General features: G+C 37.1%; 1 protein-coding gene across 3 annotated transcripts in view; it reads right to left on the bottom strand.

Moving 5' to 3' along the window:
- Positions 1–12769, bottom strand: part of FAM13B (family with sequence similarity 13 member B) — a 43861-nt gene that overhangs the window by 13191 nt on the left and 17901 nt on the right. For all 3 annotated transcript variants that reach the window (XM_064724612.1, XM_064724614.1, XM_064724613.1), the window contains exons 8-14: positions 7476–7517; positions 6355–6510; positions 4350–4485; positions 4132–4155; positions 1823–1890; positions 1216–1270; positions 689–836 (exon numbers count right to left, since the gene is read on the bottom strand). In XM_064724612.1, coding sequence (XP_064580682.1) covers positions 689–836; positions 1216–1270; positions 1823–1890; positions 4132–4155; positions 4350–4485; positions 6355–6510; positions 7476–7517 — 629 coding nt within the window. The remainder of the gene's footprint in view (positions 1–688; positions 837–1215; positions 1271–1822; positions 1891–4131; positions 4156–4349; positions 4486–6354; positions 6511–7475; positions 7518–12769) is intronic.

Genomic DNA, 12769 nt, shown 5'->3' with positions numbered 1-12769 from the left:
CAAGTCACAAGCTCAGGGGATTGCTAAACCTGGAAGGCAGTGAAGAATATGGTCACAAACATAGGGAATCCTGTCTGAGAGAAAACTGTTACAAGTATTTTTCTTCTCCTCAAATGCAAACCATGGAAGGAGAAGGGGCACAGAAAAATATCCATCTGCAACTTCAGCCTTTATTTGAAAATTCAGAGCTGCTTCAAGTTCTCCAATGACATGGAAACCAAAACAACTGACAAATTTTTCTGGAAAATTGAAATATGAACTGCTGGCGTTTGGCAGGTTAGTAATTTTAAGTCAAATTCAGCCAATTCAATAGTTTACACTTAATAAAACAAAGACAAACAAGACACAATGATAATTTTAACTAAATTATATAATTTGACAAAGTGACTTGGATAAGAGACTCAGGGTCATGGAACTTTTAAAACAATAAAAAACAAAAACAAAACAAAACACACCACCTAGAATGAAACTTGGACTTCTTTGCTTTCTTTCTTTAGTTTTCCTTATATTTTTTTAAGGTCCTTAATTAAGTTGCAGATGGTTCTGAAACAAGATGAGACCTATGTCATGACTTGGTTGATCTTACCATGTGTACAGGAACATGCTGTCATCTCCTGCTTTTACTCTGTAAATAGTTTTATTTATCACTCCTCCCTAACTACAGTGTGAGCTAAAGAGTGAGAATTACCTTCCCATTTGTCACCCTCAGACACATTCTTCAGATCCAGATGTGGCACTTGGACAGCCGGAGCTTCCTCGGGAACGTGAACGCTGCCGTCCCCCAGCACCTCTGAATCAGGGTTTGCATTCAGATCACAAGGCTTGCTACTTGAATCCTGGATTTAAAAAACACAACAAGTTTATTATTACCTAGCAGCTGGAAATCAGGTACTTAATCAGTTCCAGCACTTCTAGAAATTTTACGGAAAAAAAGAAATCTCTCCAAACACAAGGAATTAAAAATAGACACACACAGTGCAACAGCAATCAATTATTTACATTCCAAAAGATTTCTTACATGAGATGCATAAGCACAAACTTGCTGTGCTGCCCTAAGTTTCTGTGAAGTGACATGATGAGCTCTCTAACAGAAGTCTTGCAAGCCTTGCAGCATCAACCACCATAAGATATTAAAAACTAAATTGTTTGTGTTACTTCACATTTGAATTTCTTATAAGATGCTGTGTATCTGTATAGAAACAAAATCTTTCTTACCAGAAATGCCTCTGAAGAATTTCTATCATTGCCATCAAGCAATATACTATTTTCCCTAAAAAGAAGACAGACCTCATTGTCATTTTAAATGGACATTATCATTTTAAAGGGACAGTAAACACTACACACTCCCCTGATATTTTCTTTACAAACCCCATGCAGTTTAAGCAGACAGCCAATGTATTTACTTCAGGCAATAATTAAAACCCTGAGGGATAAAAGTTATATTACCTTTTTTCCACTTTCTGATCTTCACATTGGATTTCAAGTCATAGCATGTAAACAACTAGACTTGAACACAGCTGAAAATAAAACCAGCTCAGACCTTTATTCTCAAATAGAGAGTCAACATTTTAAAACTGAACTGAAAAAAAACTGAAATTTCAATCAGTGCTGAACTAAAGCTGCAAATTAACAAAGCCTTCTGGCTAGGCACTGCTGCTAACATTAATTCTTCAATCATTAAGAGCAATAAAATGTGTCAAAATATTTTGTAGAAAATAAATTTTTATTTTTCTGTTTCTCTAGCCCAGAACATAGGGCTGTTCACAAAAAAAAAGCTGTAGGTTAATTATATAGGTTTGTATGAGTACAGAAAACCACAAACCTTTCACTATTATTTTCTTCATCAACATCTTCATCTTCATCACATGGTTTCAATAATATGTCTGCAGTCTGTTAGGAAAAAGTACATTTAGAAAGATTTGGGAATGGCTTTCTCAACAGAAAACATTTCCATAATCATCTCTGACCACAAAATGCCCTCAAAAACTAAAACTTTCTTGTGTGTGGGGATGGAAATCACACTTTTTAACCATGTGACATTTTTACATTTCAATTAAGGCCAGTGACCAGGTGTTTTAATCACCAGAACTCAGATACTGACTTTCCATCTTCAGATAAACCATTTTTATTATTTCTTCAATAAAAGTTGTACCTAAAATTGTCACTCATGACATGAAGTTCTGGGGTGACTAAAATCATGGCAGTTTGTACATCCTAGTCTCAAAAACCTCTGAGTTTTTATTGTATCTAACATACATGAAATGAAACAAGTCTGACAAACTTTTTAAAGGAGCTACTAATCCCTGTTACTAAATAAAGAAGCAAGAAATTGGAAGGGGATGAAAAAGTGCTGTCAGTTCTATGACACCATCTCACAAAACAAGTTCAGATGAATCCATGTCACTGCTTTGTTCACTAAAAGTGTTTATGCCAAGGCCCAGTACTTGATTTCTTCAGAAAAGTGTCTTATTTGGGGGAATAAAAGAAATTTGAAATATAAAATATGTCATTTGGTTTTAGACTTCAGGAATTCTCACAAAATGATCTTTCCAGTGCCTGAAGATAACATCAAGTTACCAGGAGACTTCAAACACACCAACAGTTGCCAGTTTTATGCTGCTGTCAGAAAAAACATCGTTCTTCTGCTGATATTATTTCAGTCCTCAAGTCAAATTCCAATCTGGGGAAACAATTTTTAATTACAGTGCATTTGTCATACTCCAGCAGATAATTTCCAGCCTGGAGCTGAGCTGTACAAGTCTTGCACAGTCACACTTACTCGAGTTGTGCTAACAGCTGCTTCTATTTCCATTTTGGGCCTCAAGGAGAACTCACAAGCAGAGCTTTCTTTTCCTACAACCCTACACACTCCTCTCCAACTCCTTCCACACAGGAGAATCACCACATTTCTCTTTAACCTCTCCCCAAATGGTACAACTCTCCAATAACATTTAAAACAGTGTATTAAAAAGATGGAAAAAACTAACACTGAAAAAAGCAAAACTCCACACCAAAATGTCACCTTACTACTGCCAGCAATGGACAGAAGTCCATCAAAAAGCAAAAAAAGGCCAAGAATGCCACCAGGTGTGACAAGAAAATATTTCTATTGTGCACTCACAAGCATCATATTCCCCTTTACATCAAACACCATGTTTTATGCATTTTGTGCTATAGGACAGCAATCTAATTATTTTTTAGACCAAGTTTTGGCACTAAAGGAAAGAACCAGGACAATGAATACATTCTGTGAAATTGAATTTACAGAATGGGATTCCAAAACAATATGCTACTTTGTGGGAACAACTGGAAAATTTGGCTTGCTAGGTGATTCAGAGTCATTTGGGATCCCCAAAAGCAAACAAAAGCCCAAGAGCAGAACACATCACAATAGTGAAAAGCACTACAGAAACATTTTAATAAAAATACAGATTCCAGACAGCTCAGTTTCACTGTGCTAAGGAATCCATTCCCATCTTTGCAAGTTCAAAGACCTATTAAATTCTTCTAGTTAATTTAAGTCTACAAACAATAGGTTTGCTTATCTGTTTATCTTTCAGGAAACCCTCAGGAAGATTTATGGACTCACAGGCAAGAAGCTGAAAACCATTGCAGAAACTTCTCTACACATGTAACAAACCTCTCCACCCACATAATTCATCATTTAGATTTGTAACAACAAAAGTGTTACCAAATAAATAAGGAACTGTAGATTTGGTTTTGTCATTGGAAGGTCTTATCTGACACCTGCATATGCCTGATGCAGAGTGGAAGAAAGCTCTTTTCTCTTGCACTTTAACTGTTATCCTTGATTTCATTTTTGTCAGCACATATTTTGCAGAATTCCCTGATTGCATCAACTAGGGAAGAGATAAAGATGTGCTGAAAAGAACAGGACATCTCTGCCTACCACAAAAGAAACTAGAAAATGGAGAGGAAAGGCTGTAATTAGCTAATGACAAAACCAAACCTTCCTAGCACAAGCACAGCCAAGAGGCTGCAAAGTCTCAAAGTGACTGCTCCCCTTCCCTGATCCATGCAAGGTGACTGAGCTATGCTGCTCCTCAGGAAGCCTTCACTAACACAGAGGCTGCTCCAAAAAGTGCTATGCTGCCTCATACTCCAACTTACCTCAGCAGAAGGAAGGGCTGGTGTCTGTGAAAGAAGAATGGAAAAATATCAGTCAAAACACACAGAGATTTCTCAGTGCACATGGCACAACAGGAAGACAACTGACAGAGCAAGAGCACCATGTAACACTACATCAGAGATCCTGGAGAACTTGGATCTCTAGAGCACTAAAGTTGCAGCAATTTATGATTTGATATACAGGAGATTCTTCCTCTCACCTGAATACTTTCTTCTTCCTCAGTTACAGTATCATGTTTCATAGCTTCACTGTCTAAATCAGTGCAAACCAATACTTCAGAGCAGTCTCCTGTGTTTTCACTGCTACCAGTGTCATTATCTTCAATAACATCATTCCTAAAGATACAAACAGAAAGACTTTAGAAATCTGTTGTTACACCTTTAAAAAAAAAAAAAAAAAAAAAAAGCACTTCCCCCCCTTGAACATTATCAAACATTAGGATGTTTTTTGCTTGGGTTTCTTTTTGAACAGAATTATTCTGACCTGTAGGCAAAATTAATTATTAATGTGATGTTTTATACATCTAGACATGACAGACATATTAAAATGTATTTATTTGTTTCTTGTCTGAAGAGCCAGGCATACACCCCACACTTACTATACCAACCTAAGGAATTAAAACACAACAGCCAGAAGCAAAGACATCCTGAAACTACAGGGACTCAACACCCCTCTCAGTACCAAAGCCAGTTAGTTTATAGCTACTGTCACTGGGTTCCCCTCCAGTGAGAAATCCCATTATTTCTAACATTTAATCTACTGAGACTTCAATCCAAGGCATGTAACATTACAGCCAGATTAAAACTAATTGACACCACATTTGTATTCACATATATTCTTTATGTGCCACCACATGACTCTGTCATTCATCACAAGCCTTTGACTGCTTTGCCTTCCTTGCCCTCACACAAACAGAATTCCAGACCACATCAAGAAATCTCCTTCTCTATCAGATATAGAGAAAATAAACAGGAGGGGTTGAAAATTAACATTTTAGCTCTTTTTTCTTAATTCCAGCCATTAAATTAGCACTAAGAAACTGGCACTGGATCACTGCTTTTTTCAGTTCTTATTTTAACTGTGTATTTGCCTTGTGCACTGTCTGCTGCTTTAAAGAACCCAGACACCCCCTTGTAGAACAATATCATGTATCCTCTCTCCCAGTTAATCCACAGTGGAATGATGATCAGAGGCATTTGCAGCAGTGCCTGTGCCAGAGGAGGATTCTGGTTTCAAACCAGCAGTGATGGCACTTGGAGCCTCCCCCTCTGAGATCAGCCAACCTTTACAGCACTTACCCTGGGACTGCAGGAATTCAGCTGCTCCAGGGCTGTGAGGCAATTACCCACTTACACATGACTTCAAAGACATTGAATCTTTAGCACTAAACTCAGATTTAATTGATCATTACCAGCAATGATTATTACTTTTATGATCCACTACAAACTTTATTCCTGTCTTCTAAAACCACTAAAGATTGAACAATTTAGAAAAGAGCATTTGAGTCGCTGAACACTTCATGCATTTCAGGTTCTGTTCATGTATTCTAGTTCTGAGCAACAAAGAAATTTTAGTATTGAAATCTTCGCACATTTTTGAAATCTGGGTATTAATCACAACTACTTATTTTTAATGAAATGTACCAAAATGTACCAGCTTCCAAATGCTGCCATGGCAATCACTACACTCTGAATCTGTCCTGATTTACAAGAAAAATAAAATCTGATCAAATAAGGCTGGAACTGCATGCAAATAGACCCACAGTGGTCATTCTACCCATTTTTGGCTGTTTCATTGCCACTGGCAGCCAGAGCAGTAAAGTAGCTGTGTTGACACAGAAAGACAGGGTTATGAAACAGCATCTACAATAGCTTTAAGATGTTAAAATTTTGTTGTAAGTCATGCTGATGAGATAAGAATGAAAGCACTTGAATAAATTTAAGTTTCTGTGCTATCTGCACAGAATTCAGCAGATACTACACTTTACAGCATTCTTAGCTACAAAATCAATTTAGAATATTTGCTTCAAGAGCTATTGATTACTGGCACCTGATGGAAGTTGATTTGCTTTAAAATAGATAAAACTGAACTCAACAGCCAAAGTTGTAACTTTTGGGTGGAGGTGGAGAATTAAGGTAGTCTTTTTTAGAAGAGTTAAGATACACAATCCTACAGAATTCATTACAGACACAACAAAATCTTACTGGTTGTTAGATCCTTCCTCATCCCCACCGGGATGTTTTGTTTCATTGTTACAGCCCAGTCGTTGTTGCTGTATGTGTTTCAGATCGTTATCTAAGCTGCTCTGCAGGTCGAAAAGATGCTGTTCCACAGCTGCTCTGATTGTTCTTTCTAAAATGCTAAAAAAAAGATGGAAAAGTCCTAGTAAGAGATCTACTTTTGATCATGTAGACAGAAAGGCAGAGATAAACCTTACATGACAATAATCTTTGATGGCAGTACTTCAAGGCAAAAGAGACTAGCTTTTCCAAAAAGCAGTGGAAATTACTCATTTACATGAAGTATTATGAAGTTTATCAACAGTATTTTAGAAGTAATCAACACATTACAATAACTAACCTATTTTTTAACAACTATACACAAAAACTTATAAAAGCCTTAGAGATTAATGTGACAATAAAATGCTGTGTTTATAACAGGTCAGAATCAACCCTGGAGCAGGCTCCACTTCATCTCATGTGGCTGCACCCTCTCCTGAACAGGGCTGTCATCTTAAAAGGCAAAAGCCAACAAACAGCAGCAACAATCAGCAAGTACCTAATGAAGGACACAGGATACACCAAAAATTTCATCAAGAAAAGAAGAGTACTCTTTAAAAACAGACTGCTCTGCTGAGCACCTCTCAGGCAGCTCATCCCCAACACAAAAGAGGCCTCTAAAAATCCTCCTGTAAAAATCTTCAGCTATTTAATCCCATTTTAACTGAAATGGTGCTTTTATTTTTTCCTCCATATACGTACAAAGAATTCACTGAACTTTACTCAGCATCACTTGTGTTAAAATTACAATATGAATGGTACTATAAAATTTAGTAAAAAATTTCAGATGTATCTAAGTGTAAAACCAAAGTTTTGGAGTCTGGATGCAAGCACACTCTGCTTTCATGCTCCTGCAGTCAACAACACTGACAGCATTTGGTATTTCCTGTGTTAGTGTTAAATGCCACCAGTGAAATCCTTCAGACTAAAATATGTTCCTTCATAACTGTAATTGAACCTACTGGATTCATTTGAAGGATACATAACTTCTATGCATGTTCTAGTAAGAACACAATTCAAACATTTGATATTTTCATTATACTTACTCTGCAGAGGCTGGCAAGATACTTATGGGAGAGATATGAGCACTGCAATAAAGAAAGAAAAATTAATATAATGCAAAACCTTCTCACACTAAATAGAAGTCTTGAAGTCGACAGAAAGCAACCTAAATATTGCATGTGATGCAGCTAACAGAAGTAGAATAAACAGGAAAGGAACACCTGATTTGCAGTCCTTTATTATTTAAATAACAAAATCTTAAGGAGCAGCATCACGAGGCAGAAAGTTGTAGAAGTAGCAATGCAGATTTCAGTCTCTCCAGAGCCAATATTTGTTGTGTTATGAAGCTCCAAGCTCTCAGATGTATGGTTTTTCCCATGGGAAATACTAATCATTCTGTAGTCAAACATTTCCTGACACCTTGCTTAAGAATGCAGATTTTAACCTTGCTGCCTACAGCAAATTCCAAATTACTTTGCTTTCCTCCACAGGTTCTTCCCACTGTTGCATAATTTTGTTCTGCAATGCTCAACAGATCCACAACACTCTCTGAGCACAGCTACAACATTTCGAGCAGAAGGCAGATTTTGGGACAGGAGCCTGATTTTTGTAAAGCATCTGGAAATCTCCAGGCAAAGCCACTTCAGCCTAGAAAGCTCCTCGAGGAGGGGTGGGAGGGTGGAAATCAACACAACTAACACAAGCCAGTTCATTCATGTGTGTGTGATCCTTCCAAAATTCTTCATTAATATGATTAACATTTTATTATAAACAGAATACTTAAAACTTCAGACAAAGTGACAATAAAGAATAAAAGATGAGAAATCTGCTATAAACAGCCCTGCATTGCAACACACACATCTCACTCAGGAAAAAAATTTAATATTAATTTCAGCTTAAGTTGGAGGCAGAGAGGGAGGTTAAAAAAGGCTTTTTCTTTCTATTACAGATAATTAAGCTCAAGAAGATGAAGAAAATTTTATTCTACTCTTTACCAAACAACACTGCTGCCAAAGTTGATTAAAAATATTATTTTCATGAATGCATATGGTAAACCCTGAAATACAAGGGAGCTTGCCACTCCCCTGGAGAACCTCTGTGGGGTGTCCTATCAGTGTTGACTGCCATGAGCCTTGCTCACACTAAAAAACACAGACAGTCTCTCTGTTTACCCAAGAATAGTTTCAACACAGCAAAGAATTCCTTGCTTAGAACTTAGAAGGTTTATTAGTAGTTCCACCACCAGAGAGAAATCACCTCAAGCAGACTCTCTATTTTTCCTTCCTCCAAGTAGGTGAAACACAAGCATAGGTGATAAAGTGGTTAAAGTATTTATTTAAAAATAACTGCACTAGTTTGTCTTATACACCTTGTACTGGGCCAAGAGCAGAGTGCACAGCATTTAAAGCCCATAGGACACAAAGGGAACAAGCAGGTGCTCATAGATGCTTTCAATTTCTTTTCTTCCCTTTTTTAAAAATGGAAACTGGCTGACAAATCAAGTTCATCTTATGATTTGTGTGTCTGTTTGCCTGGTGAAAAGCCAAAGCTGATCTATTGCAAATGCATTGACAGAACAGGCAACATTCAACTTCTATTTCCAAGCAGACACAGCTTCAGGAAATTAAAACACCTGACATGGAAGCCAGATCTTGTAGCCACTGATTTCAGAGCTGCAGATCAAATAACTGAGGGGGGACACGCTGACATTTTATATTTTTCTTACAAACAAAAAATGGCAGGAGGGAGTTTGCAGCTTAGGATATTTACATGTCATTTGTATTTCCATGCCCAGAAGTTCAGCATATGACCTGTACAAAGTCAATTTCCTGATAAACATACTCTGTATTAACAATACTTGAAATAAAAAATGAAAATTTGAAGCTACAAGTTTAGCTTCATGAACAAAGTAAGATAAAAGAAGCATAATCTTGGAAAAAAATCCCTGTAATATTTCAAAATATGACAAATGTAGTTTTTAGTATCCATCTCAATAAGTTCTACAAAGTTGTATTATGAAAGGTATGCTGGTATTCTAAAGGTACAAATACACAATTGTGTAGATTGAAATTGAATTACTATTAAAACAGTCACTCCTTGGACAGATTGGTAGGAAAAAAATGAGGCAATTAGAGCACAGAACACTGCAGCACCCTAATTGCAAAAGAGAGCAAGAAAAACTCAGTCAAGGGCACAAGTACAAACACTATTTATAGGAAACTGATGACTTGAAAACCTTTTCTTCTACCACTTGAGACAATGAGGAAATGTGTCAAGAACAGGGAGAATCAAACTCATCTCCAAAGAATCCAGATGATTCCAGACATGGTTCAGAAGGAAATTTTCCATCCTAGTGTGTAACCTTCAGCCCCCAGCACAGGATGGCTCTCCAGTGCTTTCACTCAATACCTTTGGGAGCATTAGAGATACTCAGCAAAAGCTGTGCATAAATCAGCAGTATTACAAATCCTAAAGAATCCTCTTACTACATGAAGAATATCTTACATCTTCAACAAATCTCTTGAGCAATTAAGCACTTTCTGAAACGAATGTGACAATTTTAAGTGAAAAGCCACTACAACTTCTAAGCCCACCTACCACAGTTCCAGGATACTTTTTAAAAGCTGTAATTTCTAATGCCAGACAGAGCCTTAACGCAGCATGACACAGCAAGACACAGAAAGGTAAACATCTTTGTTTCATAATGCTAACTCCCTCTGAGAACCCCTCCAGCATTAGCTCCCTAGCCAGAAAAGGTCCCAGTAAAAACATATCTCAAGTAGAAAAATACATTAACTGGAGATAAAACATGTCCAAGTTTTCCTTGGTTATTTCCTGACCACATACAGATTCACATTTCTCATTAAAATAATCAGTTGTGCTATTATTTCATTTTGTATCTCCAAACCCCATTTAATCTCCCATAACTTTAAAAGTTAAACCCTTACTTGAGATCACACCAAAAGGACATTTTCTTTTCATCTATTTACCTGTGCAGCAGAACTTTGCAGGCCATTCTGATAATTTTTGCTATCCCAAAAGAGCACTTCAGGTAGAAATGCCTCATGTGGAAGGCAGCAGAGCGTGCTGAGGGCTGCTGGCTGTGCATGCTGCTGCCTGCGAGCCAGCGGCACCTCTGGAGTGCTGCACTAAAGGCTGCAGTCTAAATAGAAATCGACTGCAACATGAGGTCACTCCTGACAATAAGCTGCCCAATCAACACTTGAAAGCTCTCCTAACGTGTTGTTTACACATTTTCCAGGATGGAAGGAGGAAAAAGTATTTGGATGCTAAAAACAGCACTACGTTAAAAGAATAATGTATTCTTTAGCAGTTTAGGCAGCTCTTCTATTCAGGATGGATTTTGTCTCCCTTGGCAGGTGTTAATATTATCACTTCTCTCTGATCAGAGCTAGTTAAATAACAAAAGGGTTAACAAAAATATCCCAGAAGCAGTGAGGATGTTGCCCTTGTCACTGCATTTAGTAGAAACAAAGTAAACTGTTTATATAACTTACTGCCTGTCACATCTCATATTTTTACACATATAACCAAAGAGATTTTATATTAGGCTTCTGACTGACAACACTGGAGATGAACTGCCCAATTAAAGCAAATATTGCTTGGCAAGGCATAGGGATGAAAAATTGGGAATAATGACAGAGGAGGATTCTAAAGTACTTATTTCAACAGCATGTCTTAAAATTCAGCTGTAATGCTGAGTCAGTAATTCTTTACTCCAAAAGTCAGGACAGCACAAGGCAAAGAGCTGAGGGGGAAAAGGCTTCTGGTAAAGGAGAACAAATTTCCTTGATGTGCTCAACACCAACCTGGGAGCAACAAATGCTCCCTGCTGGGTAATGGGCTCAAAGATCACTCCCCAGGTTGATGAGAAATACCATTTTCAAGCAGTCACTAAACCAACGTGCATTAATGATTATCCATTCTCACAAGATCTCGAACTCCAAGTGAAATGAACACCAGGCAGTGCAGGAAGGTCACAGGTTTGGGCAAGAACAAACAGAATGAGTGGAGAAAAAAGACAGTGAGCAAAATGAGAAGCAAGTTATAATCCAAATAACAAGGAGGAAGGTCAGATGCCCCATTGTACAAATCAAGATAAACAATCTCTTTTAGTACTCTTCATAGAGAGACCAAAACACACAGATATTTGTGTATTTTGGTTTCACAGATATTTGGTTCCCAAAATCTGACAAGAGCAAAAAGGAAACAAAACCCCAGCTTAAAGCACTACAAGAAACACGTTTAAGATCTACTTCTCCTCCTCCTTCCTCCATCAGAACAAAGATAAATAATCCAAATAAATTCAAATTAACATCTGCTTTCTTAATTTTATTTTTTTTTACATTAAGAAACTAAAACCAGAAAAAGGTCACTGAATGTGTACATATAAGCCATCAGGTTTGGGAAAATATTTACAGTATTTATAGTGGTTAAAAGTCTAATAAAGAGCACTTTCTCATTCACTTTATTTCTTTTTAACTGTTTCCTGCAGTTGTTCTGGTTTTACAGTCAAAATTCTCCTTCTTCTAAAGGATTCCTCCTTATCCTTCCCCGCAAATTATTTACAATGCCAACCATAATTAATGCCTATTCATTTTTAATTAACCTTAAACATCTAGTAAAAATGTTTGTCTCTTCAGGCTATCCAATTTAAACTCTCAAACATGCTGAGTTTGTCACTACTGCTGTGTTTACACATTCCAGAAGCAACCTAATACCTGTAAATAGTTAAACTGCAACTTTCTTAAAATGTAATTCAAACTAAAAATACGAAGTTTTATTACTGATAAAGATAATTAACTATTAAAATATAATTTCAACTACAAAACAGAATAATGATTCAAGCATTATTTGGTATTTTACAGCTTCTTGCCATGAAGCAGAATGAAACATGCAGCCAGCAGCTGAACACATTCCAACCAAAAATCCACTACCCAATCTTAGGCAGTGACTTCCTTGTGATTTTCCCTGCATTTCTTCTGCTTTTAGTCACATTTTTATTATAAATTCCTCCTCACTCATCCCTACAAGTTCTTACATGCAATGCCCATATTAAACACATGCTGCAGAGGGGAAGAGGTAAAACTCACCATCTGCAGAATGTAAACTCTAAGTACAAATAAAGCAATAAAAACTTGCATACTACAAGTAAAATATAAATCTGTGTATTAAGCAAGCACCAATAAGCTCTCAAATGAAAGTATGATTTTATGTTTACACACTCTTTTATGGGAATTGCTCTTAAAGCTGGGTCACCCTCCAACATTGCTGCCTACATCACATTTTGCAACTTCCAAACCTGCCCACAGCTCTC

This window comes from Zonotrichia leucophrys, chromosome 13 (genome assembly GCF_028769735.1).
Source record: "Zonotrichia leucophrys gambelii isolate GWCS_2022_RI chromosome 13, RI_Zleu_2.0, whole genome shotgun sequence".
In the NCBI taxonomy this organism is placed as follows: domain Eukaryota; kingdom Metazoa; phylum Chordata; class Aves; order Passeriformes; family Passerellidae; genus Zonotrichia; species Zonotrichia leucophrys.
This window is presented reverse-complemented; position numbering and strand designations above follow the sequence as displayed.